Here is a 25,436-nt window from a genome sequence, read left to right on the forward strand (position 1 = left end):
TGTGAGTGGAGTAACGAATAGATTTCCTCTTTTTTCCTGTCTTCCAAAGTAATACTTGCAAATGGTAAAAATTGAGACAACGTAAAAGGTTTGCATTTAATCGGGGGACGGAGTCCAGAAGAGTCTCTTAGAATTTCTTGTTTTTAAGTTATTAGAGGTTTATATTTAAGTGATCGTTTTTGCTTTTTTCAGATTTAAAATGGAGGAGATAGTCCTTATTTTGTAAAATGAGGCAATAAGGAACATACACCATGTGCGGGGAATGAATCTCTTGTAGCCCTTTGCCCCTGTGTCCGCCCTTCACTCTCTGAACGGCTTTCTGACAGCCACCACAGTAAGCTGTGAAGTTGTACACACATCAGGTGACTCTCCTGCGTGACAGTCCCCGGGGGGCTTCTCATTGTTCTTCGAGGACTGTCCAAACTCCTTAGCATGATCCTTCACTTTCCTCTCCATGTACGTCCCCCCCACCCAGCTCACTCCTGTCCTGTTATTTAACTTTGTCTCTGGCTGCGTTCTCCCCACTGGAACGCAAAGCCCCTTGATGAAAGTGATCCCTTGTTCCTCGTAACGCTCCCAGCCCTCCCCCACTCATCTCTGCTACCTCTTGTCGCCATGGACGCGGTGCTGGCTGTGACCACCGCTGCTGCCATTGTCACTGTTGATATCAAGTCACCACACAGCCACCTCACCCTAACAGTTGCCTGGTATTCCATTTTGTCGCTGTACCGTGAATTATATGGCCGGTCATCTGATGCTGGACGTTTAGATTGTTGACAGACTTTGCCCTGTGGGTAAAGCTTAATTTTCCATTCCCGTAAGCATCCGAAAGACAGTGATCTCCTTTGTCTTTTTCACTCCCCAGAGGAGGTGATCGCCCAAAGCGAGTTCTCGGTGATTTCCTTGGGAGAAGGAGAATACCAGCCTCTCCTAATAATGGAGTCCCAGCCTCTCTTTTTTTACTTCGCTTGATGGAATAGAAGATCAGTATTTCATGTCCCGATAAACTTCATTTCTCCTTCATTTTAACTACTACTTATTTTCACAACGCAGAGTACTAACCGCTATATGATCATGGTGCGCCACCAGCCCGGTGACAACTACTGCTTATTTTCATTGACTAGTTTGCTCCTGAATACACAGAAGATCATTGGTTCCTTGGAGCGATCCCCTTTTATAAGAAATAGCCAAACATTGGGGCGCCTGGGTGGCTCAGTTGGTTAAGCGTCCGACTTCGCTCACGTCATGATCTCACAGTTTGTGAGTTCGAGCCCCGCGTCGGGCTCTGTGCTGACAGCTCAGAGCCTGGAGCCTGCTTCAGAGTCTGTGTCTCCCTCTCTCTCTGCCCCTCCCCTGATCACACTCTGTCTCTCAAACATAAATAAACATTAAAAAAAAAAAAAAAAAAAAGAAGAGCCGAACACTTGTGTTTCACAGAGGCAAAAGCATAGGGATGGTAAGTTGTCCCTCGGTAGCATTGCTCAGGACCAGTGTGAAGGGGCCTCAGTGCAGGCCCTCCTCATGCAGTCGGACCGCCGTTTCAGGTTCACTGCCGTGGCTCCCTCCAGCCCTGCCATCGGCTCCCAGGCTGCACCTGCGACGCTGTCGTTCCCCTCTGCCTCCAAGCCGGCTGCTTCCGGACCTCTCAGCCACCCCACGCCCCTCTCGGCATCCAGCTCCGTGTCGTCAAAGTCCTCGGTCTCTCCCTCGGCATCAGGTATGATTTTAAGGAAATCAGCCCTGAATTCTTAACATTTGCCTGTTTCAGTTGTTAGGAATCCTAGCTCATGTAGTCAGACCGGATTATTTTTTCTTGCTTCCTGTATCTCACGCTAATGTGCTGTGACGCCCGTACTCCAGGGAGGATTGCAGTGGCCTCGACGCTGCCACGCTCGGCCCTCTGACATTTCTCATGGAGCCAAGTGTACTTGGCGATTCAGAGGCGGCGTCTCGTTGCGTGGCATCTGTCCGCCCGTGCAGCCTGCCCCATGCAAAGGGCAGTTACGGAACAATTCGTGGAGTTGGCGTGAAAGAGGAAAAGCCTGTGGTGGCTGTGAAGCTTATCGCCCCTGATGACTGTCTTTGGGTTTTTATACCCAGCCCTACTGTAAGCACGTTTACTGAGTGCAGGTTGTAAGTGGGGATAGTTACCATAACCAAGTTGAATCCAAGTGGGTGGTAAAACTCCATGAACAGACGTGCCTGGCCTTTCTTTTTTTCTTTCATCCTGCAGAAAGGTTGCATAAATTGTGTAATGAAAACTGGGCCCTTCGCCAAGGCAACGCTTGGTAACATTTTGCACCGTTTGCTTTGTGTCTTTATTTTTTAACATGTATTTTTTTCCTAAGACGCTGGAGAGTTCTTCGCAGGCCCTTCACCCCTAAACACGTTAAGCGTGTATCTCTCAAATACAAGGGTACCTGGTACATTAGCACACTCAGGAAATTGAACAATAATCAATTTATTGGTAGCCCACATTGACCTTTCCGTGGTTGTCCCAATAGTGTTCTTTAGGGCTTTTTTCTCTCCATTCAAGGAGATTTTCTGTTTTAGTTTTTTCTCTTTAGTGTTAGTGTCACACGTTTCTTTGTCCTGTTCCTCTTTCTTAGCATTGACGTTCGTGAAGAGGTCAGGCCAATAGTTAGGGAGCTGGCCCTCAATTTGGACCTGATTGTTTCTATAGGACGAGATTCCAGTTCAACATTTGGGGTGGTAATACCACATAGGTGATGTGTATTGCATTGCACGATCTCATTTTGTCCCGACATGAGTAATGTTTCCTTGCTTATGTGGTTAGGATGGTGTTTGCCAGGTGTGAGTTATTTTCACCAATGCCAGAGATAATACCTAGCCAGACGTGTTTGGGTAGCCATTCGGTGTTTGAGTGTCAGGAATAATGTTATCTTGGTAACATCCTGAGCAGGCATTGAGCCGTGAATTCGTGAAATCCTCTCCCTTACCTATTGCTCAGGAGAGAAGGCTGCTTTATGGAGTTTACCAGAATCCCCTCATTCCAGGACTTTCCCTCAAATTCTGAAAGACAGACCTAGAAAGTTCAGGAGACTTGCCTTAGTCTTTTCACATCTGTTTTCAGTGTAGGAGAGAAGATTTGAACCATGATGAGCGTCCACAGTCTCCTTTTGCACTGCTCACCACCCACATCTCGCTGCCCTTCCATCGCCATTATTTTATTTTATTTTATTTTATTTTATTTTATTTTATTTTATTTTATTTTATATTTTATTTATTTTTTAAATTTTATTTATTTTTAAATTAAGTTTAATTTTAATTTTACTTTATTTTTAAGTAGGCTCCACACCCAATGTGGGGTTTGAACTCACCACCCCAAGATCAAGAGTCACATGCTCCACCTGATGGAGGCAGCCAGGTGCCCCCTGCTATTATTTAATTCTTAAAGTTTGGAGGGTCCTAGGTTATTGGATCGCAACCTCAGTAGCGTGCTAGACTCACTGGGGGATCTCTTCCCTGACAGTTCAATCAGGCTCTCTGGAGGTGAGGTTTAGGTGTGAGTTTTTGGTGTGTTTATTTTTTAAATGCTCCCTAGGGGAGTCTAAAGTGAAGCAGAGCAAGGCTTGTTCTAGAAGCTTCCAGGAGCTTCCTCGAGGGTCCTGAAAACCCTCCGAGTTCTTACAAGGTGATGGGATTATTTAAACTTTGTTCCTCATTCTCAGAGGTGCAACAGGTGCCTCTGGGGAGTAAGGATGGGCCAAATGGCCAGCCTCCTGGGCCTGCACAAAAATGCACATGCCTACTTTCAGAGACATTCCAGTTTTATCTGCTTTATAAAAGAGTTTCGTGTCTGAAAATGTAATACGTGTTTTTTAGTTATCTTGGAACAGGCTAATAAAAACTGTGGACATCATTCTTAGTAACAGAAATCATAGGAGGGCCAAGGGCACTGGGAAGCTTTTTTTTTTTTTTTTTTTTTTTTGATTTGAGTGAAGGACACATACGCTGAGAGAAAGAATGGGAAGAAATGCTGTTTTCACGGCCTTCTTATTCCAGCAGGGCGGTCTGCTCAGGGCAGCCCGGGCCCAGCGTCCTCAATGGTACAGAAGTCACCCAGGATAACCCCTCCAGTGGCAAAGTCAGGCTCTCCCCAGGTATGTTGAAACTTAACTTACAATGCCGTGTTTGTTCATGCGAACAGTCGTATGTGTTTATTATAAAATGGGTGTTCGTGTTTTAGAATCCGTATCTTTGAAATAGTACTCGGGACTACGTGACAGGAAATACTAGAACATGAGCCTTGAACGTTTGTGATGTGTGTGCATAAAAGCCATTTATCTCAGCCCCAGAGCCTTAACATTGTCTGCTCTTCTGGTTCCTGAGCTTGTCCCTGCTGTGCTGGTCACTTTGTTGTATTCTCCTTATGTCTGAAAGGACTGTAGCACCTGATTTATTTATTTATTCATTTTTTTTTTTTTCTCATTTCCAAAGTAACCGACTAATCTATCCAGGGTCCTCTGTTTCTGTGCCTTTCCATAAGATTTTGGTTTATTTTACTTTTTTATTAACACATAATACACATGGGGGAAAAAAATACACCCGTACACCAGCTGAATTCACCTTGGCAGCCAATCCCCGGATGAAGAGATGGAACATTACCAGAATGCCAGAATTCTCCCTCATGTATGCCCTTCTACTCATTCTCCTGGCCCAAGGGAGCTCCCTGCTATGACTTCCAACAGCATTGCTTAGTTGGGCCTGTTCATACCTTCTCTGAAATGGGTTCACACGGTATTCTTTCTTTTCTTTTCTTTTCTTTCTTTCTTTCTTTCTTTCTTTCTTTCTTTCTTTCTTTTAACACAGCGTGTATTCTTGTGTTTGGCTCAACATCATGTTGAGTTGGTTTTGCAAACATAATGTTTGTGAAATCGATCCATATTGTTGTGACTGTATGGAATTCATCGGGTGGCTATGCTACAAGTCTTTATTCTACCCTTGACACATCTGAAGAGCTTCCGGGTTTAAGTCATTGTGAATAGCGTTGCTGTGACCATGGTAGTTGATGTCTTTGGGTGAACATACGTATGCATTTCTGTTGGGCATACACCTAGGAATGGAATTGCTGGGCCATAGAATATACATAGATTTCTCTTTAGTAAATTCCCACTGTGAGTAGATAGCGGTTCAGCTGGTCCATATCCTCACTAGTCTTTGTATTTTTCACTTTTTTATTGTTGTACTTTATGATGTTAATTTTTTCCTGATGACCGCTGAAATTGAGCCTTTTTTCCATATGGTTTTGGCCAGTTGAATATCTTCTTTTATGGGGGTGTATGTCTTAGTGATTCGTAAGAGTTCCTTGTCAGGTACACACGCACATACACGCACACATAATGCAGATACTTTCTCACTCTGAATTGTCTTCATTCTGTTTGTGGTTTCTTTTGATGACTTAATATAGTTCTTGGTACAGTTCAGTATATCACCTTTTGTTTTATGATGAGTGCTCTTTGTGTTCTATTTTAGAAATCATTTCTGGTTCCAAGGTCCAAAAGCTTCTTTCCTATGTTGTTGTTGCTTTAAAAAAAAAATTTTTTTAACGTTTATTTTTGAGAGAAAGAGACAGACTATAAGCAGGGGAGGGGCAGAGAGAGGGAGACACAGAATCGGAAGCAGGCTCCGGGCTCCAGTCTGTCGGCACAGAGCCCGACGCGGGGCTCAGAGTGACGAGCGGTGAGATCATGACCTAAGCTGAAGTTGGACGCTCAACCGACTGAGCCACCCAGGCGCCCCCTGCTTTCCTATGTTTTTCTAAAAGCTTTATTATTTTACTTTTCATATTTAGATTTATAATTTGTCACCTCAGTTTATTTCTATGGTTTGACTTAAAGAGAATTTTAGGTCACTTTCCCCACTTGATTATTTGCATGCCCTCAGGACCGGAGTCATGGTTTTTGCTTCTTTTTCCCAACCAGCCCCAATCCTGCCCACGGCATGCACCCATACAGGTATACAGTAAACGCCCAGGTGACGGGTCTAGTGTTAGGCATAGTGCATGGCACATGGTGTTTATTAGATAAATGTTTGCTGTTTTAATGGTTGCTCACGCAGTCTAAAAATTCTCTGTTAATTGTTGCAGATACCAAATAATCTAGAAGCCATCTCTGTAATGTCTTCTAATGTCCGTACGGCAGAATCCTTGATTTCTGCCTCCCCCACAACCATTCCAGGTCGTTTGCTCAAGCTCCAAACCGAGAAGTCATTCTAGATTTCTCTATCGAACAGAACCTCCCCCTAGTCCTTACTAGTGGAAGGACTTGTCATCTGTGCTCTGGTGGGGTGTGTGTGTGACGTAAATCCACATCTCTGTCGCTCCTGCTAATGTCGCCGTTCAGGCCATTGTCCTCTCTTGCGTCGTTACCCTCCTGACTGCTCTCCCTACTTCTTCTCCCTCTCACTGGTATCTGTGCTCGATTTAACAGCAGGAGGGATCTTTTAAAATCGTAAAGCAAAGAATAAACTCTCCTGGGACTCTAAGAAGCTTCCCAGCGCACTTAGAAAAACATCCAAACTCCTTGCTTTAGTTGTACACCACCCACCCCTGCCCTCTCCACCTTCCTCCCTGCCATCACTGTGCCCGCATTTACTCTCTGCCCCCAGCATGCCACACGTGTTTCGTGCCTCGCGTTCTTTGTGCTTGCCCTTCTCGCTGCCTGGCAGGTGCTTCCCCCAGAACTTCCCGTAGCTGTCTGCTCTACCTCAGGGTTCAGTTCAGAGACTGTGCTCGGTGAGGGCGTTCTGGGCCATCTCACCTCCAGAAGCACCTTCTTTCTCTTTTGCCATGTCACTGTCCCCAGCTGAAGTGTTTACTTCTTACCTGTCTTGGCCCAGGAGACGTTAAGTTCCACGAGAGTAGGGCCCTCCTCCGTCTTGTTCACCCCTCTCTCCACTGTCTAGAACGTGCCCTACACCAAGTAGGTACCCGGTCGGCACGGGTTCGAAAGAACAAGCGAGGGAGCGGTGACTGTATCACGAGGGCGCAGGCGCCGAAGCAGCAGCGGCTTCAGGAATCCGTACGTGTGGTGGGGGTGCACCTGTCAACCTTTCGCCTTCCGTTCCAGGCAAAATCACTTCAGCCTCCTGTTACGGAAAAGCAGGGCCATCCGTGGAAAGAGTCAGATCCTGTGATGGCTGGAATCGGGGAGGAGGTAAAGTCGATCCTGCAGATTTTTCCCAGCCGTAGCTCTGGCAGTGAGACGGGAGCGGCTCTGAGCGCAGACCCCGCACGAGCCTTTTGTTCCGGCGTCCGGCCGTGGTGCTCCCAGGGGGCCGCGCTTGCCAGGGCGCAGGGGCAGTGACGGTGCTGCCGTGCCGTTCGGACTGAGGGGGGGCTTCCTCTTCCGTGGCTTCTGCAGATCGCACACTTTCAGAAGGAGTTGGGAGAGCTGAAAGCCCGCACTTCCAAAGCTTGTTTCCAAGTGGGCACTTCGGAGGAGATGAAGATTCTGCGAACGGAATCCGACGACCTGCACACTTTCCTTCTGGAGATTAAAGAGACCACAGAGGTCTGTGCCTGCTGACGCACTTGTAAAAGTTGCTCTCCTAGCACTCCGTGGGTGTATGTCCTTCATTCTGCGAGGACCACTGGTGGTGGCTTTTAGAAGGACGAGTAGTTTGCCTAGGAGTGCCAAAGTTCAGATCCTACCTTCAGCACTTCACTATGTGACTTTGGGCAAGTTAACGTAGCTATGCCAGGTTTTAGACTGAGAAAATGGAATAATAGTAGTAGTTTTTGCCCTGTTGCCACCTACAGGGCATTCCAGAAAGATCCGTTATGGTTGCTAGTTCAGGTATATTTGAAAATTTCCCATATTTTGTAGTAAATTGTTGGGTTATAACAAAGAGTTAGGTTGAGGGGCATGTCCAGTATAAAGACATCAAGTGTTGGCTGTTACTAGTATTTCCCGTGTCACTACTATTCCTGGTTACCGTGTGCCTGCAGTGTGTTACCTTGCTGAGTCCTCAAACTGCCCTGTTTGGTAGGTGCTACTAGCTCTGTCTCTCTTGCAAGTCAAGAGGCTGACGGGTAGCGAGGTGAAATAACTTGCCCAAAGCCACCCAGTTTCCACATGCCAGTCCCGGAGCGTCTGCCTCCAGGGCCCTGCCCTTGACGTGTTTCGAAAGAGGAGAGCTCTGCAGTGAGTCAGCAGTGATTATCTTCAGGGAGTAGGACTGTAGGTGCTGTCAATAGTTTTTCTCCTCTGAGTTTCTGGCCAATAGACTCTGTGGGGTTTTTAATGAGGAAAAAGATAAATTTTTAAAAAGCGAGCATCGGTATTTTTCTTTCCGTGCAGTGAATTTCCTCTTTGCGTGACTGTTAACCATTCACACCTGGGTGTCATGGTAACTGAGAACCACCACCTTCCGTGATCCAGGCAGAAAGGTCTGTTTCTTAGAAATGGCACAAATTTTTTTGTATTAAAACATCCTTGTACCTTTTCTAGTCTCTTCATGGAGATATAAGTACCCTGAAAACAACCTTACTTGAGGGCTTTGCTGGCGTTGAAGAAGCCAGAGAGCAAAATGAGAGAAATTGTGACTCTGGATATGTGCACTTGCTCTACAAGAGACCCCTGGATCCCAAGAGCGAAGCAAAGCTCCAGGTAAGAGGATCCGGCCGAGGTGAGCTTCGTAAAACCACTCTGCCAGTCCGTCTCCTTTATGAGGTCCTGATTTGGAAGACTGCCCCCATGAAGTTGTTAACTTCCTGCGAATCACTTACCTACTTTGCATAGATTTCCTTAGCTGTGACAAAGAAAACCGCACTTTTCCATTTAATTTTTTTAGGATGAAAACAAATAATTCTTTTTTTTTTTTTTTAAATCTTTATTTACTTCTGAGAGAGAGAGAGAGTGCAAGTAGGGGAAGAACAGAGAGAGAGAGAGGGACACACAGAATCCAAAGCAGGCTCCAGCCTCTGAGCTGTCAGCACAGAGACCGATGCGGGGCTCAAATCCACGGACCGCGAGATCGTGACCTGAGCCAAAGTCGGACGCCCAAACAAACCGAGCCACCCGGATGCCCCACAAACAGAATTCTTTATTAAACTTTATGCTTGGGGGAAAGCGTACCGTTGGGAAAAATGTATTTATAGATCAGATAACGAATAAGCGTTCATGTAGCAACTCCTCATTGAGTGCTAATACTCTGCTGGGTGTTTTTTGCACATTATTTCTGGACTTCAAAACCCGCTGCTCTGCAAGGTGAGGGTTGTTGAGCCCACTATGCAGATAAGGAAGTTGGGTCCCCTGGGCTGAGTTTGCCCATGGTGATGTTGTTAGTTCGAGTGGAACCTGATGGAAAGCTCCATTTGCTGGGGCCCTTTCCCGTACACCGGACTTCAGCAAGGTTACTTCTCTCATCCGTTCATAATTATTCTTACTCTGTGTTGCAGCGAAATCTGGTTTTTGTTTTCATCTTCCAGTTTACTGAAAATTGTTGTGTCTCCAGCCTTAGCGGGGTCACCTCCTGCCTCCTCGCATCTGCCCAGGGTCCCGGTAGGGAAGGGTGCACGGGTGGCCGCTCCGGTCTTCCTCACCTAGGATGTGAGGTCTGTGACCGGGCTGAATCCCCTCCTGCCTCAGAGGGTTGGAGGCTGTGGACTCTACTCTGTCTGCCATTTCTGTCCCACGCCTGGTAAACTGACGATAGTGGGAAATGAGCGAAATGGTCCTGTCCTGGAGAGGCCGAAGGACCCCTGCTGTGTCACTCAGTCCTGGTGTCACTGGAGGACCGTGGATGTTTACCGTCTCAGAGAAAGCAGACCCCCTGCCTGCCCCTCCTCAGATCGCCCGCTCCGTGTTGCATGCAGATACGCTTGCTTGTCACGTGCGTTTTCACCTCTTGCCCTGTGTCCAAACTGGAAGAAAAGCATGCCGCTCTGGGGGGACATTCAAAAGGAGATGCCTTTCTCTTTTCACAGTACTAAGCAGATAATAATAGCACTTATCCAGTATATGCCGTGTACGGAAGGGGAGAAGGAAACAGATACTGGAACTGCCCGAGTGTCCCCACGAATAAATGCTGGACCCTGAGTGTGGCTCAGAGCCTGCGCTCTTAACCGCTGTGCTGTGCCGTGCCGTCCCGGTGGCTGGGTGCGTGGCAGTGGAAAAGGGAACGTATGAATAGGACGTGGGACGTGTTGCTGTGGCATTGCAGATGAGGGAGCCGCTAAGCCACAGAAACGAAGTATCTATGACAGGCCTTGAAAGAGAAGCTCGCTTTTCTGGTAGACAGAGTGGGAGGGCGCTTGGAAGAAACAATGCTAGTGAGCTCACAGAGGCACAGTCACCCTTGTGCTCAGAGAAGAAGGCCTCCCTGCCGCCATCGAGCAGGGAGTTGCAACTTCTATTTGTTGCTCGGGTCACTGCTACTTCTCCCTGGGATCAGCCTGGCTCTTTTTTTTTTTTTTTTTTTAATTTTTTTTTTTTTTTAATGTTTATTTATTTTTTTGAGACAGAGAGAGACAGAGCACGAACGGGGGAGGGTCAGAGAGAGGGAGACACAGAATCCGAAGCAGGCTCCAGCCCCTGAGCTGTCAGCACAGAGCCCGACGCGGGGCTCGAACCCGCACACCGCGAGCTCATGACCTGAGCCGAAGTCGGCCGCTTAACCGACGGAGCCACCCAGGCGCCCCAGCCTGGCTCTTTTTAAATGACATTTGCTCTCTTTCAGTTGGGCATATACCCTTACCCCAGAGTAATTTTTAAAATGAAACATGGTACGAACTTTGTGCAGATGTAAAAAGATGACTCCCGGTGTATCGCACGTTGCCTGCTTTTGTGTATGTGCTTAACGGAGTGCTTTATCTTCATTGTACTTTTTATTTTCGAGAATGTGGTTGTATAGCCATGAAGGTTAACTCTGCATTGAAACTTAAAACTACTGCAGGCCTAAGATGAATGGATGTGAAGTTTAGTGATGGTCAATTCCGTTTCTATTGCTGATCCTCCCCTTTGAGAAGCGGGGAGTTTTTCTCCACTGGTGGGAAGACTTACGGGTCCTGTGCTGTGAACAGACAGGTTCAGAATTACCTGCGGCGCTCTCGTAGGATAGTTTTGTCTGTGTTACAGTTAATTTCACGGGCGGGAGAGCAAAACCTACACGGGTGCGCTGTCTCAACAGCAGCGTGCAGTGGAAAATTCCCGGAGCATGTTGAGTTACTCTGTAGGAGCTGACAAATGAGAGAATGAGCCACAGCGTTTTCCCTGGAGCCCTAGACCGGCACGCCCGATCTCTTTCCCGTTGGCTTTGTGCCGCCTCTCTGTCACGGTTAAAAAGGTTGAGTTCCGTTGTTCATTTTAATCACGCCGTTCGAATGATTCGATTAAAGCCTGCTGTATTTCTTTTGTTCCTTCTGGTTCTTAGTGGAAAAACCTTGCAAAATTATTTTGTTTGTTTTGGTGCACCTCCCTCCAGGCTCATGGACAACAGTCATTTGCTTTCTCATTTTTTTTTTTTTTCCTTGTAGGAAATCCGGCGCCTCCATCAGTATGTGAAATTTGCCGTCCAAGATGTGAATGACGTGCTGGACTTGGAATGGGATCGGCATCTGGAACAAAAGAGAAAACAAAAGTGAGCAAGGTCCCTCATCCACCCTGGGTGGCAGGAGATACTGCTGTAGGCTTTTTAAAAGATGGTTTAGGAACATGGATCCAAAACCCTACAGGTGTTTATTTTTTGCGACCCAGTCACCGTATTTCTAGAAACTTGTTCTACAGAAATAATAGCAGCTCTCACAACCATCAACATAGAGGAGTTTGTGTCGCGGCACGATTTATGATAGCGAGAAATTGGACGTGACCTAGTATCTAGAAGTTAGAGGAGCCACCCCGTGAGTCCGGTCACAGAATTCTGTGTGACCGCTGCGTAGCATGTTGTCAGAAAATCATTAAATACGCGTTGTGTGTGACATGAAATATATGAAATAATCACATAATGATAATTGTTAGATCCGATATATAAAATATGGAGAAGGAGAAGACAAAAACCATACTGGATGATCTCAGTTTGGAGGTCTCAGTGTAGAAAAAAGGCTAGAAATCTGTCACCATATTCGTTTACAGCTGCGAATGGGGTTAAGGGGAAGTTTTCTGCTTTTCTGTATATTCCAAATCTTGTTGAGGAAGCATTCCTAATTAGTGTGGACGACTTACAAGGAAGGAAGGGAAGAAAGGCACAGGAGAACTTTGTCCTACCCTGGTCTTCTGTCCCCGGATGTTTGGCTGTATGCCCTCTGTGTTCCCTAAGGAACAGAAAGCAGTGCATTGTGAGAACAGTGAAGTGCCCACAGGAAAGCCAAGAAACAGATCGGCCCTCAAAATGCTCGCGTTTTGAAACACCTACACTTGATTAGTGTGATTAGCCCTGTAAGGAAACAAACCGGGAAATGATCTGTTTACTTGTTTATGAAGCTGTGGGATCACAGAACTTGTAAGTGGGGCAGCCTGGGTGTGATGTCAGGGGCAGGGCTCGAATGTGCTTAAAATTCAGTAAACAGAATTTAATACATTGCATCGTACAGTGTGGAGGAAGGTTTTGTACCTGACCCGCGTGCCTCCATTTGGAGCACAGATCAGGGAAGGTAGAGGTGAGCGTTGATGCTCCGGATGCCGGTCGGGGGAGGGCTCCGTGGCCTCTGGCCTGGAGCATTTGTCCCCTGGGCAGTGGGGCCCCATTCGAGGTTTCACACTCCCTGCCCTGGTTCTGAATTCACGTTCAAGTGCATGGGAGAGAATGGCTTGACCCGACAGCAGGAACATTCTGTTCTGAATCTTGTTGGATTTCTCTTTGCTAATTAAGAAGTTGGCTTTTGTAAAAGTGCATGATGGAGACTCTCTTCTCCTTTATGACAACCCTATGGATTTTCTCCTTCACGTGCCTTTTTTTTTTTTTTTTTTTTAAACTTCCCTTTCTGCGAGTTTAAGTTCTTAAATCTGTGTAGTTTTTTGGTGCATCTCTGTTTTTAAGCCCTTCTAAATATTACCTTGTACCCTACTGAAATGCCTTTTTAGAAATTTATGTTGAACTGCCTTGTCACCAGAAAGAAAGGGACTGTTGTTCCTTTCTTGTTTGAGCTCTTTCAGGTGGGCTATCCCCTTGCTGCTACACTGCGTGCTTAATCCCAGTGTTTCTTGATAGCACGCTGGAGACATGACCTCCCCATAGACCTCCAGTGGACCCCGGGCTTTGTTTGTTAATTTACACACAAAAAACCACACAAACCCTGAGTGTGTAGCTGAACGTGCTCCTCCTTGCCCTCACTTTTGACTCTGCCTCCCACCCTTGTCGAGAACCTCCGTGAGGTTTTGTCTGGTTACGCTGTCCTTTGCTGCAGGCCTGGCCTGCTCACCCTCAGCCGCTTGTTCCTTTTCCTGTATCATCTTTGTACAGCTTTCATCCTCTTTTTATGTTCTGGTAATTCCCCGACGCTGCTTGTCTCCTGGATGTTCTCCATTTTATACTTTCACTGTTACAGTCGTGGTACTTGGACCATTCACGCTGAATTCCTTCCTCTTTGCCGTCACCAGGCGCTTGCTGGTCCCGGAGCGAGAGACGCTGTTCAACACCCTCGCCAACAACCGGGAAATCATCAACCAGCAGAGGAAGAGGTTGAACCAACTGGTGGACAGTCTCCAGCAGCTCCGTCTCTATAACCAGACCTCGCAGTGGAGCCTCCCCTCGGATGTTAGCTCCCAGAGCAGCCCTCACAGGTGTGCGGGAAAACAGGCCCGGCAATGCCACTGGCACTCGATGAATGTGGGTGAAGGAACGGGCAACTGCTCGGGAGTCGGGTGCAAAAGTTGTAGTTCGGATGTGGGTTTGAAAGTGACTCTGCTGTCACCTGTGGGATCCTGGTCAGGTTCCTCACCCTCTCTGATCCTAAAAAAAATGGAGGTAACAATACCTCCGTCAGAGGATTATCAGAGTGAAATTAAGTGTGCCTGATGAAACAGGTTCCAATAGATGACGGCAGATTCTACAGAAATAGTGTTGTTCTTTTGAAAATCAGCTGGTAGAGGGGCACCTGGGTGGCTCAATCCATTAAGTGTCTGACTTCAGCTCGGGTCATCATCTCACGTTTCGTGGGTTTGAGTCCCACATCGGACTCTCTGCTGTCTGTGCAGAGTCTGCTTTGGATCCTCTGTCCGCCCCCCCCCGCCCCCCATCTGCCCCTCACCTGCTTGCACACACACACACACACACTCTCTCTCTCTCTCTCTCTCTCTCTGTCAAAAATAAACATTTTTGGGGGCGCCTGGGTGGCACAGTCGGTTGAGCGTCTGACTTCAGCCAGGTCACGATCTCGCGGTCCATGAGTTCGAGCCCCGCGTCAGGCTCTGGGCTGATGGCTCAGAGCCTGGAGCCTGTTTCCGATTCTGTGTCTCCCTCTCTCTCTGCCCCTCCCCCGTTCATGCTCTGTCTCTCTCTGTCCCAAAAATAAACGTTGGAAAAAAATAAACATTTTTTAAGAAAGAAAATTAACTGGCAGAATTAGGTTGACAAACTTTTCTAGAAACTCAAGACTTGTCACTTTGAGCAGAAACTTTCAGACCCGACAGTTAGACAGTTTTCCCCTGAAGTTCCTAGGGGGATTTTGTGGCCTTTGGGCCAAATGCGCTTTGTGCTGAAGCACTGTTGGTGCTGTGTTTGCTGGTTGGGGGAAGGTTGGAATCTGTCTCCTTTTGGATTGACTACACTGATGGCTCAGATCTCCTGTTTCTATATTAGGGATGCTCTCATCTCTGGCATTTATATTCGGGGAGATTTCTCAGGTCGTAGTCGGTTGGTAGGTAACCCTGTCCTCTTTTCAGTTTTGACAGTGACCTCGAAAGTCTCCGCAATGCCTTGTTGAAAACCAGCATAGAATCCCACACCAAGCCCTTGCCCAGAGTGCCGGGTAAACGCCTTCTCCGTCTTCACCTGTCTGTTCTCTTCTGTTGACACCTTAAAAAACCAAGTCTTAAGTACTTAACGGTTCTTGAATTTCTTGCAGCCAAACTGTCCCCCGTGAAACAAGCACAACTGAGAAACTTCTTGGCCAAGAGGAAGATGCCCCCAGTGAGATCCACTGCTCCAGGTAAAGGTCCTGAATTTTGTAGCCTCAAACACGCAGTACCTGGTATGGAAGTAGGATGGGGGTCTGTGTGTCTGTGTTTTCCTTTAGTTCTTCATAGGAAATAGAGAACGCGTCCCCACAATCTGTTGTCCATCTGAATATCGGAGTAGGGAGCAGCTTATCCATACAGGACACGGCAGTTGGAGGTCGTCGTTTTGGCTTTGACGCCGTATTCTGCAGTCCTTAGGTTATGTGGCGGTCATTCCCAAGGGTTCGGAGGAGACTGCACTGGCTCTAGGGATCCAAGTCTCCGCTTTGTACGGAGATGTTTTACTTTTCTGTTTTGTGTGCGGTTTTAGTAGAATTGCATTTGGGGGAGAGAAAAGCACTTAAATAAAGAAACTACTGGTGAGGGAATGACAGGGAAATCACACTTGCCTGGAAAGAAGCTTTGTGACTTACAAAACACTATTTTTTTCCCTTAACTTATCTAGATTTATTGTCTCCATTTTCTTCTTTCAAAAATACTTGTCATGTGTAATTTCATACATAATTTTGCTTTGCTTTAGTGCCCATATCTGCTTTTTTCTTTGAAATTCTGTTTTGAGTTGAAATTTTTTACACCAACAGATGCTCTTTGGTAATTAAAATAGAAGAACGAAATGTAGGGGCTCCTGGGTGGCTCAGTTGGTTAAACGTCCAACCTTGGCTCAGGTCATCATCTCACGGTTTGTGACTTTGAGCCCTGGATCGGGCTCTCAGCCCAGAGCCCGTTCTCGATCCTCTGTCTACCCCACCCGCCATCTGCCCCTCCCCCTCTTGCACACTCTGTCTCAAAAATAACTTTTTTTTAAAAAAAGGAAATTTAATCTTTACTGTACCATGATTTATTAATTTTTCGCTAATCATATAATGTTGAATTAGGTAAAAAGAGACCAGAGAATTCTTAATAGCTTTTTTTTTTTAATCTAAAGAATACCTTGAGGACTCTGTGCTAAGAGAGAGAAGCCAGTCACGAAAAGACAAATACTGTATAATTCTGCTTATACGAGGTCCTTAGAGGATTTCATTCTTTTTTTATGTTTCTACACACACACACACACACACACACACACACACACGCAGCACGCAGCACGCACGCGCCTCACGTCGTCTTAGTCCATTCACCTGTTAACGGACACTTGGACTTTTTCTGGAATTTGGCTATTATAAATAACGCTGCAGTAAACGTAAGAGCGCATGCCTCTGAATTACTGTTTTTCTTTGGGTAAATATTCAGTAGTGCAATTCCTGGGTTGTAGGGTAGTTCTATTTTTAATTTTTTGAGGAACCTCCATACTGTTTTCCACAGTGGGTGCACCAGTTTGCATTCCCACCAACAGTGCACAAGGGTTCCTTTTTCTCCACATCCTCAGCAACCCTCGTTTCTTGTGTTTTTGATTTTTAGCCATTCTGACAGGTGTGAGGTGATACCCCATTGTAGTGTTGATTTGTGTTTTCCTTATGATGAGTGATGTTGAGCATCTGTTCATGTGTCTGTGGGCCATCCGTGTGACTTCTTTGGAAAAATGTTCATGTCTTCTGCCCATTTTTTAATTGGATTATTTGGGGTTTTTTGGTGTCAACTCGTGGAAGTTCTTGGATTTTGGATACTAATCCTTTACCAGATACATTCGCAAATATCTTCTTCCGTCCCGTAGGTCGTCTTTTAGTTTTGTTGGCGAAACTTTTAGTTTTGATGTAGTCCCAGTAGTTTATTTTTGCTTTTGTTTCCCTTCCCCCAGGAAACCTGTGTAGAAAGATGTTGCTATGGCCGATGTCAAAGAAATTGCTTTCTGTGCTCTCTTCTAGGATTGTTAATGGCTTCGGGTCTCACATTTAGGTCCTTGATCTATTTTGAGTTTATTATTGTTTTTAATTTTATTTATTTGTGAGAGAGAGCACGTGTGTGTGCACACATGAGCAGGGGAGGGGCAGAGAGAGAGGGAGAGAGAATCCCACGCAGGCTCCACGCTGTCAGCGCAGTGCCCAACATGGGGTTCAAGTCCACAGAGCATGACCTGAGATCATGACCTGAGCCGAAATCAAGAGTCAGACGCTCAACCAACTGAGCCAGCTGGGCTCCCTTTTTTTGAGTTTATTTTTGTGTGTAGTATAATAAAATAGTTTATTTTAAAATAGTTCAGCTTTCCCACCACCATTTGTTGAAGAGACTGTCTTTTTACCATTGTGTATTCTTTCCTCCTTTGTCAAAGGTTAAGCATATAATTGTGGGGTTACTTCTGGGTTTTCTATTCTGTTCCATTGGTCTATGTGATCTTTTTTAATGTGCTAGTACCATACTGTTTTTTGGATTTTTGTTTTGTTCTGTTTTTTTTTGTTTTTGTTTTTTTTTTTGTTTTTTTTTTTGTACCATACTGCTTTGATTACTTTAGCTTTGTAATATAACTTGAAGTCTGGAATTGTGATGCCTCCAGTTTTGTTCTTCTTTTCCAAGATTGCTTTGGCTGTTTGGGGTCTTTCATGGATCCATACAAAGTTTAGGATTGTTTGTTCTAGTTCTGTGAAAAATGCTGTTGGTGTTTTGATAGGGAGTGCGTTAAATGTATAGATTGTTTTGGGTAGTGTCGCCATTTTGACGTTATTTGTTCCTCCAGTCCAGGAGCATGGAACGTCTTTCTGTTTCTTTGTGTTCTTTCCAATTTCTTTCGTCAGTGTTTTGTAATTTTTAGAGTACAGGTCTTTCTGTTGTTTTTAATGAACTATTTGAAAATAAGCTGCAGACAGGACTCGTTACTCCTAAATTAACCAGCATGTGTCCTTTAAAAGCAAGATATTCTCTTACACAATAATACAGTGGCCAGGGGTAGGAAATATAACATTCACAGAACACTGTTATCAATATGCAGTCCATACTCACGGTTTGCCAGCTGTCCCTCTTTGGGCCTTCATGGCAACTCTATTTTTTTTGTTTTTTTTAAATCAAGGATCCGGTTTAGGGCTGGACATTGCATGAAGTTGTCATTCTCTTTAATCTCCTTAACTTGGCTTTTGTTGTGAGCTTTACTACCCGGAGCCTGTCTCCCCAGACACTGTCGTTTGGTTTTGCCTGGTTTTTGAGGGTTTTGCCTGCTGTCTCCGTCCATTCATTCATTCTCTGGATGGATTTCTCTTGTTGCGCAGCAGGTTTGTAAGAGTCCTCAGTCGTCACGGGAGGCTGTGATTGGTTTTGTGGCTGTTTATGTGGTATTTGGCTGTATAAATGTGCCGCATCTGTTCATCCATTCTCCTCTTAGTGGGCATTTAGTGTTTGCGGTTTTTAGCTGATGGAATAGAATGTTGTTCTGAACATCTTTGTGCATGTCCTTGGGGCACATACGTCCTCCTCTTACTTGGCCACATGGCTAGGAATGGAAGTGGTTTGTACTCTGTCCGCACGCTCGGCTTTGGTAGATTCTTCTGTGCAGTTCTCCAAAGTGGTTGTACCAGCTTATTTTACTCTTACCATCAAGGTAAAACTATTTCAGTTTTCTGCATCTTTGCCAAGCTTAATATTGTCAGTTTTTTTTCCTTTGAAACTCTGGTGCAACCCTTTTACGTGTTACTAAATATTTAGTTAATAGTTGGCTTTCGTGAAGTGTGTGACACCATCTTTGCTCATTTACCTATTGGGTGATCTGTCTTACTGATTTGTAAAACTTTTTATTCATTCTGGATACCAGCCCTTTGTGGTTATATGGGTTGTGGGGACTCCCCTCTGTTACCTGTTTCCCTCTCGGTGATGTCTTTTGGCAAAAACAGAAGCGCTTAGTTTTAAAATAGACTCACCAGCCTTGTCTTGGGCAGTTGGTGCTTTCCGTGTTCGGTTTGAGAAATCCTTCTGTAGGAGGGGGTAACAAGAGTACGCACGCACTTTTCTCGTCGTTTGGAAATGTTAACGTTTCGCGTTGCAGATTTAGATTTACCACCTACCTGGAATTGGTTTTCTTCTGAGCGATGGTATTGAGGTATGGTTTACATAAGATTCATCTTCTATAAGCATAGAGTTTGAGAATTTTTATTAAAACTTACGGAATCGTATCGCTGTCACCACATTCCAGTTTGGGAACACCTGCACCCCTCGGGAAGTTTTCTCGTGCTTCTTTGTGGTCGTTCCGTCTTCTGCCCCCGGCAGCCACTGATGTCTTTTCCTTCTGTGTGGATCTTCCTTTTTTGGAGATTGCATATAAATGGGATCACATCTAGTTTTTCTGTTTGGTTTCTTTCACTTAGTGTGTTTTTGGGGTTCCCCCGTGATGCACACATACATAAGTAGCTCATTCCTTTTCGTTGCGGAATAGTTGTCCATTGTGTGGAGGTACCATGTTTGTTTATACTGTCTGGAATTGATTTGTGCCTGAGACATACGTGTCTTGTATTTAGCTAGCTGATCATCCCAATAATATTTATTGAAAGGACTCCTTTCCTCACTGCTTTGTGGCCACCTTTGTTATAAATCAGTTATCCTTGTGTGCAGGTCCGTTGGTCTCATACACTGGCTAGAAACCACTGCTACTACGTTGCCTTAATGAACTCCTACTAAAATAAAGCCTCAGTACTGTTCTTTTTCTAAATTCTGAAGCTGTGCTGTCTAATACAGTAGGCTGTTTAAATTAAATTAATAAAAACTAAAGTTAAAAATTCAGTTACACAAACCCAGTAGCCACATTTCAAGTGCTCAGTAGGCGCATGTGACTAGTGTTTATTGTGACGGGAAACATAGATGGAGTGATGCCATCACCACAGAAAGCTCTACAGTCTAGGACAGGGGTTGGCAAACTTTTTTTCTTAAAGGTCTAGGTAGTAAAGGGGCGCCTGGGTGGCTCAGTCGGTGAAGCATCTGATTTCGGCTCAGGTCCTGATCTCACGGTCTGTGAGTTTGAGCCCCGCGTCGGGCTCTGTGCTGACAGCTCAGAGCCTGGAGCCTGCTTCAGTTTCTGTGTCTCCCTCTCTCTCTGCCCCTCCCCTGCTCACGCTGGGTGTCTCTCTCTCTCTCTCTCTCTCTCTCTCAAAAATAAACAAATGTAAAAAATATATGTATATACACATATGTATATATATGCATATAGTAGGCTTGCTGGCCCCATGATTTCTGTTGTACCTGATTCAACTCTGCCCTTGTGATGAGAAAGCAGCTATACACGGTATACAGACGAATGGGCTTGTCTGTGTTTCGATAAAACTTTATTTATAAAAACAGGTAGCTGCCTCATGGTCTTAGTTTGCTGACCTGTGATCTAGAATGCTTTGGCTCTTGCTTTCCATTTCCATATTAATATGGGAATTGTCTTGCTAAATTCTGTATCCCTCAACTCTAGAAGAAAAGTTGAGATTTTGATTGGAATTGCATAAAATCTCTAGACTGACTTGAGAGAATTGATGTTTGTACAGTGTTGATCTTTCAGTTCCTAAACATGGTGTGTGTTTAGTGGGGTCTTTAATTTCTCAGTGTTTTCTTCATGACGGACATACACATCTTTTATTGGATTTATTCATAGAGTTTCATATTTTTGATGTTCTTATAATGGTGGGGTTTTTTCATTAAATTTCATTTTATGTTTTATGTTAGATGTGATAATAGAAATATATTGGATTTTTTTATGTTTGATTTTGTATCCAGCAGCCTAGCTAAACTCATTTATTCAAATAATGTCTGTGGCTATTTCTTGGACTTTCTATGGGAATAGTTGTAGTCTCCATAGATACACTTTTGTTTCTACTTTCTTGTTCCTTTATTTTTTCTTTCCTTATTTCATTGGCTAGGACGGTCAGTGCAGAGTCCATTAAAGTGGTGAGTGGGCATCCTTGTCTTGAGCTCAAAGGGGACACTTTCTGCATGTTCCCCATGAGATGGGACGTTTGCATCTACCGATAATGATTTCGGTCTTTCTTTTTTTCTCTTGACATGGCATTCTGCCTTTTCTAATCTGAGTTGGAGTTTAAGCAGAAAAAGATTCTTTAGGTTTCAATGGGCCCCTTTTCTCATGCCAGGAGGTAGCTGCATCCTTGAGCCCAGCAGGGAGCGGCTCACATCAGCTATGAGGACAGCACCGCTGGGAGACTGGGCCTTCCAGCCTCCTGGCCTCTGCGAGTGAGCATAGCCCTTGTATGTCTCATCCAGTGGCTCTCTCTCCATCCAAGGTCAGCGAATGGCCTCCCGATGATGAAGGAGGAAACTGTGAGGTCTCCCGGGTTATATCAGACCTTGGGAGTTACGTAGTAATGTCAGTCTCTCTCTATCCAGTTCTTGAAGGCAGTGGCTGTGAATCGTCTTCTGTTGCTATTACCTCTCGGGAACCAAGATTTTAGAGAACTCTTTTAGAGCACGGTGGCCCTGAGAAAATGTGAGGTTTGTATTTTTTTTCTGCACACGCTGTTACAAATTACCACGGATTTGGTGGCTGAAAGCACCACCTTTAGTGGCTGAAAGCATCACAGATGTGTGGGGCAGAAGTCCAGGCGCAGAGGGGCTCAACTGTGTCCTCTGCTCGGGGCTCCCGGGCGGAAGTCAAGATGGTGGCTGGGCTGGGCTCTTGCCTGGAGGTTCTGGGGAAGAGTCCGCTTCTAAGCTCATTCCACTTGCTGGCAGAATTCAGTTCCTTGCAGCTGTAGGACTGAGGTCCGTGTTTCTTTGCCGTGTGCTCCCAGCCCCTTCATCTGCAAGCCAGCGAGAGCACGGTCTTCTTATGCCTCAGCTCTCTGACTTCCTCTGCCTTTAAATGCTCGTGCGATTTTACATTGGACTCACCTGGATGATCCAGGCTAGCCTTCCTATTTTAAGACCCACTGATGAGTAACCTTAATTATGTCTGCAGCATCCCTTTGCCGTCTGACGAAGCATAACCTTATGGGTGTGGAACCAGGGGCGAAGGTCATGGGGTCACAGTTCTGCCTCACACAGGGTTCAGTCTTCTGTGATATTGTTTAGAACGTGGTCAAGTCTTTTATTTATTTTGAGAGAGACAGAGACGGCACAGTGGGGGAGAGAGGGAGAGAGAGAATCCCAGGCGGGCTCCACGCTGCCACCACAGAACCTGATGCCGGGCCTGAACCCACGAAGAAGCCGTGAGGTCATGACCTGAGCTGAAACCAAGATTCGGGTCCTTAACTGACTGAGCCGCCCAGGCACCCCAGCCTTTCTAAGCATTAGTTATAAAGTCCAATCATAGCAATTTTTACTTTCTAGGGTAGTTATTAGGATTAAAGGGGATAATTTATATAGATCCCTTTCACGGCACCTGCCACCAAGTACGGTCTCGGGAAGTACACACTGCAGTTTTACTAGCAGTGCTGGTGGTTTGGGATGGTATTTCTAAGTGACCCTGTTGCATAAGTACGTGCACGAAAATACTCTGGCAAAGTGCTGTCCGGTAGAACTTTCATCGACCAGAGAAATATTCTATATTTGTGCACTCCAGTATGGTAGCCACACGTAGTTGTTGCGTGGCTGGTGAAGCTGACAACTCGAAATTTTTATTAAATTACTTTCAATTATTTTTGTCTCACCTAGTCCCATTTGGCTCACGGCCACCAAATCGACGAGTGCAGCAGTCCCAGCAGGTAGCAATGGTTTTCGGTTGTATTTGCTTATTGCGACAAAATCTTGCGGAGTGATGGGCCTGTAAGGCAGGAAGTCAGTAAATGTTAGCAGTGGTCTTAGACAACTTGAGAAAGGGCTGGGTCTTTTGTTTGGTGTATGGTTTTTCTAGTATACAGGAAGTAATAATGTATTCCAAAACGGCAGGAAGCCTTCCTTCATCGCTTAACAGGAGGAAAAAAAGAAAAAGCGGGAAAAGTCAGGATTAATTTCAGTGACTTTTTTTTTTTTTTTTTTTTTAAACCTAATTGATTCAAAAGAATCAGCCGATGGTTGGGCATGTTGGAGGCACCGGGACTGAGGACATTCAGTCTTCCCAGTTCGTGCGACGCCTGTTCTTAAAAGTTTGTTGTTGCAAAGTGACTCTTTGGTGGACGCTTGTCTGGTGCTTTCCTTGGTTTGTTGTCATTCTGCCCGTGAGAGCTTCTGGTGGGGGCTCGAGGTCTCCTGCATTTGCATTTATTTCGTCTCTTACTTCACATTTTTTGTTGTTGTTTGTTCGACACTCCAAATGTTCCCGTCCTACGCAGCTCGGGTTTTCAAGGCTTCATTTGAGCAAAGACCCAAAACCATATGTGTTCACCTTCCACCGCGGCTTCTTCCACTTAAAATAAGTCATCGCTAAAGTGTTTTTAAACCGGATAGTTCTCCGTCGACAGTGAAAGTAACACAGCTCTCAGACTCGCTTGAACCGTCTCTCTTGTGTTTGTTTCGGGCTTGGTAGCCAGCCTGTCTCGGTCAGCCTTCCTGTCGCAGAGATACTACGAAGACCTGGACGAAGCCAGCTCCACGTCGTCCGTGTCCCAGTCTTTGGAGAGCGAAGACACGCGGGCGTCCCGTAAGGACGAAGACGCGGCGGTGCAGGCCCCTCGGCACGCGCCTGTGGTTCGCACCCCTTCCATCCAGCCCGGCGTCTTGCCGCAGGCAGCGCCTTTTGCCAAACCTCACCTGATTCATGGTTCGCCCGGCGTGATGGGAACTTCAGGTAAGCGAGCGGTGAGATCCCTGTCAGGTTTGTGTCCGATGGAGGAACTGTGCCACTGTCACCCCCGTAAGTCCAGTCCGGCCCATCTCCGCTAGTGTTTCAGAAATGAGAAGACAAATTCAAAGGAGGTGGGTCCCCTTGAAAGAGGTAGGAAGGAGGGACCCCGCCGGGCTCACACTGACACAGCTTCCCTGTTGAGTCTAGCTTGTGTTTCTAAAATAGGTGTTGGAGCGGCCGGCTGGCTCAGTTGGAATGAGCGACTCTGGATCTCGGGGTCGGGGGTTCAAGCCCCATGTTGGGTGTAGAGATTATATATAAACATGCATAAACACAACAACAACAACAAAAACGGTGGTTTCAGGTGTAAGAGGAGGAGGCTGTCTGCCTCACTCTAAAGCCACATCTCCGTAACTCATGCCTTTCAAATCCTGGCTCGTTTCAGCTCATTATTTTAGCCATATTCTGCCCTGGACCTTGCCAGCTGCCATGCTTGCCCCAGCATTGGCTCACAGAGGTGACCACTATTGGACTGTCACACCTTCCGTTCCAGAGTGTCAGGATTTCACACTGAAGTGAAATTGAGAGAGAACACTCATTGGGGGGGGGGGGGGGGCAGAAATCGAGAGAGAGAGCGAGTGAGAGAGAGCTTAAGCAGGCTGCATGCTCAGTATGAAGCCCGGCACAGGGCTCGATCTCACAACCACGAGATCACGACCTGAGCCAAAATCAAGAGTCAGCCACTCAACCGACTGAGCCGCCGAGCACCCCACACTGAAGTGACTTCTAACAGGGAACAAGCATTTACCGATCGGGAGGTGCTGGAATGGAGAGATTTTTATGAGACGAGAGCGAGGCCTTGACTTCTGTTGGCCTATAAGTTCTGTCTCGGTCTGTATCAGAGGAGATGCTTGTGTCAAGTGCTGTAGCTGGCAGAGTCGAGCAGGCACACACGGCACGTTTGGCGCATCGAGGCGCCAGCCTGGGAGTTTATCGGTACTTTCGTGTGTTTATGCCGAAGCATCTTTAACCTTCGCGTTTTCCCTGCGACCTCACACTGGGGGATTTGCCGTCTCCGCTTCTGTGCTCTCCTCCCTGACCCACTCTCTCGCTTGGGTTTCTTTTTCCTTCAGTGTCTACGTCTACCAGCAAACTTATTCCTCAAGGGGCCGATAGCACGATGCTTGCAACAAAAACCGTGAAACACGGCGCACCTGGTCCTTCCCACCCCATCTCGGCTCCCCAGGCGGCCGCCGCTGCAGCGCTGAGACGGCAGATGGCCAGTCAGGCCCCAGGTAACACGGCTGCCCTGCGCTTTGCGGAGACTGACCGGGAGCCTCGGCAGTCAGCGGCCGGCACGGCAGGTCCCAGGCAACAGCCGGCTCTCTCTGCTGCCCTTGAGAAGAGAGGCCTGTTGGGACAGCCCCCTCACCCCCGCCCCTTTCTGGGGAGACGGTTCCAAGAAGGCAGAGACTAGATCCGACGCTTTTTTTCATTTTGGGGGGAGGTATTAGACCCGCCGCATTCAGTCGAGTGGTTTTCTGATGAAGTTGTTGATCCCTGCTTTTGAACAGTGTCTGCTTTAAGCCATTAAAAATTGCCTGATAGTGTCATAAGATCCCAGCCCCCCTGGGAGGTGAGTCTTCGTGCGCCCGTTTTGCTTCTGAGTGATGTCAGGTGAGAGAGGTGACGGTTACCCAGCCAGTAAGTTCCAGGACCCAGACTCCACC

General features: G+C 46.3%; 1 protein-coding gene across 5 annotated transcripts in view; it reads left to right on the plus strand.

Annotated features, from left to right (window-relative positions):
• Positions 1–25,436, plus strand: part of NUP214 (nucleoporin 214) — a 95,668-nt gene that overhangs the window by 19,903 nt on the left and 50,329 nt on the right. For 4 of the 5 annotated variants that reach the window (XM_043565657.1, XM_043565658.1, XM_043565660.1 and 1 more), the window contains exons 13-23: positions 1,545–1,717; positions 4,027–4,124; positions 7,092–7,178; positions 7,386–7,535; positions 8,475–8,633; positions 11,501–11,604; positions 13,560–13,742; positions 14,844–14,929; positions 15,026–15,109; positions 23,449–23,709; positions 24,840–25,001. In XM_043565657.1, the coding sequence (XP_043421592.1) occupies positions 1,545–1,717; positions 4,027–4,124; positions 7,092–7,178; positions 7,386–7,535; positions 8,475–8,633; positions 11,501–11,604; positions 13,560–13,742; positions 14,844–14,929; positions 15,026–15,109; positions 23,449–23,709; positions 24,840–25,001 (1,547 nt within the window). The remainder of the gene's footprint in view (positions 1–1,544; positions 1,718–4,026; positions 4,125–7,091; positions 7,179–7,385; positions 7,536–8,474; positions 8,634–11,500; positions 11,605–13,559; positions 13,743–14,843; positions 14,930–15,025; positions 15,110–23,448; positions 23,710–24,839; positions 25,002–25,436) is intronic. The other variant, XM_043565659.1, reaches the window with a different exon arrangement.

The sequence above is a fragment of the Prionailurus bengalensis genome, chromosome D4, assembly GCF_016509475.1.
Source record: "Prionailurus bengalensis isolate Pbe53 chromosome D4, Fcat_Pben_1.1_paternal_pri, whole genome shotgun sequence".
NCBI lineage: Eukaryota > Metazoa > Chordata > Mammalia > Carnivora > Felidae > Prionailurus > Prionailurus bengalensis.